General features: G+C 40.6%; 1 protein-coding gene across 1 annotated transcript in view; it reads right to left on the bottom strand.

The window, feature by feature from the left end:
* Nucleotides 1-526: 526 nt before the first annotated feature.
* Nucleotides 527-5,291, bottom strand: part of galr1b (galanin receptor 1b) — a 25,687-nt gene continuing 20,922 nt past the window's right edge. The window contains exon 3 of the mRNA XM_037692388.1: nucleotides 527-1,181. Coding sequence (XP_037548316.1) covers nucleotides 864-1,181 — 318 coding nt within the window. The 3' untranslated portion in view covers nucleotides 527-863. The remainder of the gene's footprint in view (nucleotides 1,182-5,291) is intronic.

Genomic DNA, 5,291 nt, shown 5'->3' on the forward strand with positions numbered 1-5,291 from the left:
CGTGTCATATGGTCTGATATGGTATGGCCACAAGTTCTGGACTGACTTTGATGTTCTGACTTTTTCGTTGTCTGCAAAAAATTCGACACTAAATATTTAAAATGAACATGTTCATTTAATTTGAAGACATATTCATAATAAGTTCATAAACAAAATATGCTTCAAAAAACAGGCAAAATATAAAAACCTGCATCAATGTTCAAATATTTGTGGAGCTAAATTCTTTAGGTTATTATAACCATATGTTGAAAAAAAAATGTTGTAATTTCAAACATCTTGTGTACCGAGCCTAGTACATTTTATTTGTGTATTTGTGTTCTGAGGGATGCACTGTTACTCTTAACTGTAATCTTAACATTGTTATAAAGTGCTTTGTGCTGAAAAAAAAACACAACTTTTTTTAACTGATCACATAAACAATTGCTCTGAACAAAGAATGCTCAAAAAGCAATTCACTAATATAAAAAGGCAGAAAAACATATTTGTTACAATATTGTTTGTAAAATATTATAAAATTGGTGCATGTGGCTCTCATTTGTAATAAATGGATGACGAGTTTAAATATTCCTTTAAAATGAATTGTTCAGTTCGTGTCTTTTAGTGGTTAAAGAAACGACTTGAACAATCAAAAACACTGAACCAAGTCAGTAAAACAATTTATCCTCCACTAGGGTTATTAACCTTGTGTTTCATGCTACTCTTGTTGTTGCTGTTCTTCCCACCGCAGCAGCCAATCACAATCTGTCCTCATGTCATGTGATATTTCTCCAGGACTTCCAGGTCTGCACAAAACCACGTGTTCATACAGTTTATCCTGAAAGACATCATGGTGTTTTTGTGTCTCCCAAACCTAATCTGCTCCTTCAGATGTTTGTGGTGGAGTGACTGGTGGAGAAGTTGTCCATGCGCAAACGAACCACCTTTCCGTTGGATGGTGGGGAATACAGAAGGTGGCGGGCGAAGACCTGATGGCAGGCTTTGCGGAAATTCTCTGACAGGAAGGCATAGAGGACAGGGTTAACACAGGAGTTTCCGTAGGACAGGCAGTGGGAAACAATGCGGAAGGCAAAGGAGGCGTCATTGAGCGGGAAGGTGCCAAACTCCACCCACATGGCGATGATGTGATGGGGCATCCAGCAGATGGTGAAGGCAGTGATGACAAGGAGGACAGTCTGAGCCGTCTGAGGGAAAAATAAAATGTTTCAATCAACAGGAGATGTTCACTGACCAGTTTAAACCCAACAGTTTTGATTAAAGGTGCTACAACATTGAAGCTCTTAGCAGCTGCTATTCTGCTGGATGCTGTTAAAATGATCAACTAGATGATCTAAGTCACTGTTCTGTGACACTTTACTCTGCAAAACAGAGGAAAACATTTGCAGAAATACTTTATTAATCCCAGAGGAAAATTAAGTGTTGTTGTAGCTCATCATCCTGGTTTCATTCAAGAGTTGTTATAGATGCTGATAGCTGTGGGCAGGAAGGATCTCCTGCAGTGAAGCCGTCCACCCAGATCCATCTTGCTGTCAGATCCGGCGGGCCTCTCGGTCCTCCTGGGCAGCAAGATTGCCCAAATGCCGGACAGAATTCCTCCCTGAGTGATGGTCACAGGGACACATCAAGGTTTTTCTACTATCAACTTTTATTCTTTTGATACTTTGAAAGTAAGACTGACTCTCATTCCCAAAGCTGGACAGTAAGAAACCATGTTACAAAAAATTGAATAACAAAAATCTGTTATTGTAATTAATTGCACACCTGTTATTATGATTTCAACAAAGCTGAAAGGCCCTTTGTATGAGAACCTTTCCATCTGACCTTTGAAATACAACATCTGAGCATTATTTGTATCTCTTCCTAAAAGGGAGGATTCGTCCTGCATTCTTAGAGTGAAGAACCACCCTATTGTTCCTCAAGGACTCTTTGGTAGTAGTGAATGTATGAAACAACATTGTCATCCCATGGTAGAAGTTATTTTTCTGAACAATTTAATTTTCTGAGTTCTCCTGAACACAACTGGATGTTTTGCTGTAAAACTGCTATGAAATAAGAGGGGTGGGCGGCTGTGGCTGAGTGGTTAGAGCAGTCGTCCTCCAATGTGAGAGTTGGGGGTTCGAATCCACCAGCAGTCACATGCTGAAGTGTCCCTGGGCAAGACACTGAACCCCTCATAGCCTCTGATGTGTGTCCCATCGGTGTATGAATGTGATCTAAAGCTCTGATTAGTCTCATTAGAATGATTTGTTCAATTAGCTTTGTAGAGATCTAGTAGAGCTGTATGAATGGATAAATGAGGCACAGATTGTTGTAAAGAGCTTTGAGTATCTTGAAATAAGATAGAAAGGTGCTATATAAGTACTGTCCATTTATCATTTACATCCATCCATCCATTTTCTTTACCCGCTTATTCCATTTTGGGTCACGGGGGTCGCTGGTGCCCATGTCCAGCAATCACTGTGCGAGGGGCGGGGTACACCCTGGACGGGTCGCAAGTCCATCACAGGGCCACATAGAGACACACGAGACAAACAAACATTCACTCTCTCACTCACACCTAGGGACAATTTAGAGTTACCAATCAGCCTAACATGCATGTTTTTGGACTGTGGGAGGAAACCGGAGTACCCGGAGAAAACCCACGCATGCACGGAGAGAACATGCAAACTCCACCCAGAAAGGCCCCTGGACTGGGGTTTGAACCAAGGACCTGCTCGCTGAGAGGCAGCAGCTCTACCAGTTGCGCCACCGTGCTGCCTTTTATCATTTACCAAATAACTTGTCTCCTTGTTTCTCAGCTTGGTACTCAGTTTAATCATGCATAAGAGAAAGTAGATGTAAAAAACTGTTAATCAGAAGTTTCAACTGTTGTTTGCACAAGTTCTAATGAAAATGTTTATGGATGAGTCAAACTTCTTAGAAGTCTTAATTATCCTGCTGTTATATTGAGTATTTACCAAAGCAGAGTAAATTATCCATTTATTGTTAATATTGTTATTAAAGTTCAAATGAAACAATAACCTGAAACAAAGGTCCACCCTTTCTGTTTTGATTGGGTCGACCATTGATATTGCACCGCCCTCTAAGTTAGAGAAAAGTTATTCTGATGTTTAGTTTAGAGCTCAGTCTTGGGGGAAGCTTTTGAAGAAGAAAGATCAAGCAATCAAAAATGTATTCCCGAAGATAAGAAGTTCCATGCAGAAAACGCAGCCCTCCGGAAGCGTCAACTGACCCATCGGGAGACAGTTATCGATCGACTCCAGATTTCAGCTGATGTCCAGTGTCGAGGGAATCCCACCTTCGACGCTTAACTCATCTCAAGAGAGTCCCTGGTAACCCTCAGGCAGTTGAACTAGAACTTCAAAAATCGGTAGGAAAAGCTGCTCCTTCTCTCTCTGCTGGTGTCTGGTGCTCAAGATAAGAAGGTGTCCAGTCTAAACAAAATTCATCATTATTAATTAGAATTAAGTTTTCCTAAATTGACAAATCACATCTAGCCAAAATACTTCTTTTAGTTAACTTTATAGATGATAATTTACTCTGCTTTTAACCCTCATAACTCACCATATTAAAGTTTAGAAGATAACTCCATAACCTCTTCTTGTGTTGTCAAATTAAAGTCATTATTCATTCTTCAGCTGTACTCATCATTTTGATCACTTATATTTACCAAAATGATAATAAACTTCACAAAATTGTACTTTGACTCTAAGCGTTTTTATTATACTATATATGACATTTGAATTTAATACGAAAATAACTCACTAGAGCACGAAAACTTCTGATTTCACATTTTTCTTGCTTAAGAACCGGAAAGCAAATGGTGCCCCTTCAGAATAAAATTACTAATCAAAATTCAACAATCTGGAGACCCCTTCCTCTACACATTGATGGAAGAGATTGTTTAAATTTGGTTACAGCATTTTCTGATAAGCACCTGCTGAGATGAAATTTACTCTCAGTGCCTGTGTAGTCATTTAATGTAAACTCAAAGGTTATTAAAAAATGGTCGGACAGAATGGGATTTTGAGGAACTATTACCAAGTCCTTAATCTCTATACCATAGGTCAGAACTAAATCAAGAGTGTGATGATAAGAATGAGTAGATGTGTGGACTTTTTGGGTAAAACAAAATGAGTCTATTAAATTATTAAAGGCTATGCTTAAGCTATCACTTTCAACACCTACATGAATATTGTATTGTATTTAGTAGTAAGTCAGTTAAGAATTCGGAGAATTCGGACAAAAACTGAGAGTAAGCGCCTGGTGGACGATATATAACAACTAGTAAAAGTGGCTTTTCTGATTTCCATTTTGGATGAGAAAGACTGAGGGACAGCGATGCAAAAGAATCATAACTAATAACTGGTTTGGCATTAATCAATAATCCTGACTGACAAATAGAAGCTACTCCTCCACCTCCGCCAGTTTTTCTAGGATTATATATTTATTATTATATATTTTCCGTCATATACAGGAGTCCAACAATTTTCAGTCAGGTCATCTGGACAGTTTTTTTTTTTTTAATTAACAGGAGTGTATTCATTTATACTAACAAAATCCCCCTGTTGTAGCCAGGATTCTGTCAGACAGAATAAATCAATATGACACACACACCTGCTCTTTATTAGGGATGAATGTATGTTACTTCCTTTGTTTCAATTAATTTCAGAGCTCGACAGAATGGTCATGACAACTTCTACAGTTGTGCTCACTTTGTGCTGGTCTCTTGGGGTGAAGAGGGAGAAGAGCTGCAAGTACAAGCTCTCTGTGACAATCTGCATTCCTACCTTCTCCTGTGGTGACAAACTCTGGATGATGAACGAAAGAACAAGACTGCAGATACATGTGGTCAAAAAGAGTTTTCTCCATAGCATGTATGGACTCTCCCAGAGAGAAATTCAGTTTTCCTGTAGGGGGGCAGTTGAGGTGTTTCAGGCATCTGGTAGGGATGCCCCCTGGACACCTCCCTATGGAGATGGAGATGTTCTAAACATGTCCAGCAGGGTGTCTGCTTTCCCTTAGAGATAGGGTGAGAAGCTCAGTCGTCCGGGAGGGACTCAGAGTAGAGCCGCTGCTTCTGCACGTCGAGAGGAGCCAGTTGAGGTGGCTTGGGCATCTGTTTAGGATGCCTCCTGGACGCCTCCCTGGTGAGGTGTTCTGGACATGTCCCACCGGGAGGAGACCCAGGACACGCTGAAGGGACTATGTTTCTCGGCTGGCCTGGGAACGCCTCGGGATTCCCCCAGAGGAGCTGGCCCAAGTGGCTGGGGAGAGGGAAGTCTGGGCCTCCC

Source organism: Nematolebias whitei, chromosome 2, assembly GCF_014905685.2.
Source record: "Nematolebias whitei isolate Nwh7 chromosome 2, NemWhi1, whole genome shotgun sequence".
Taxonomy (NCBI): domain Eukaryota; kingdom Metazoa; phylum Chordata; class Actinopteri; order Cyprinodontiformes; family Rivulidae; genus Nematolebias; species Nematolebias whitei.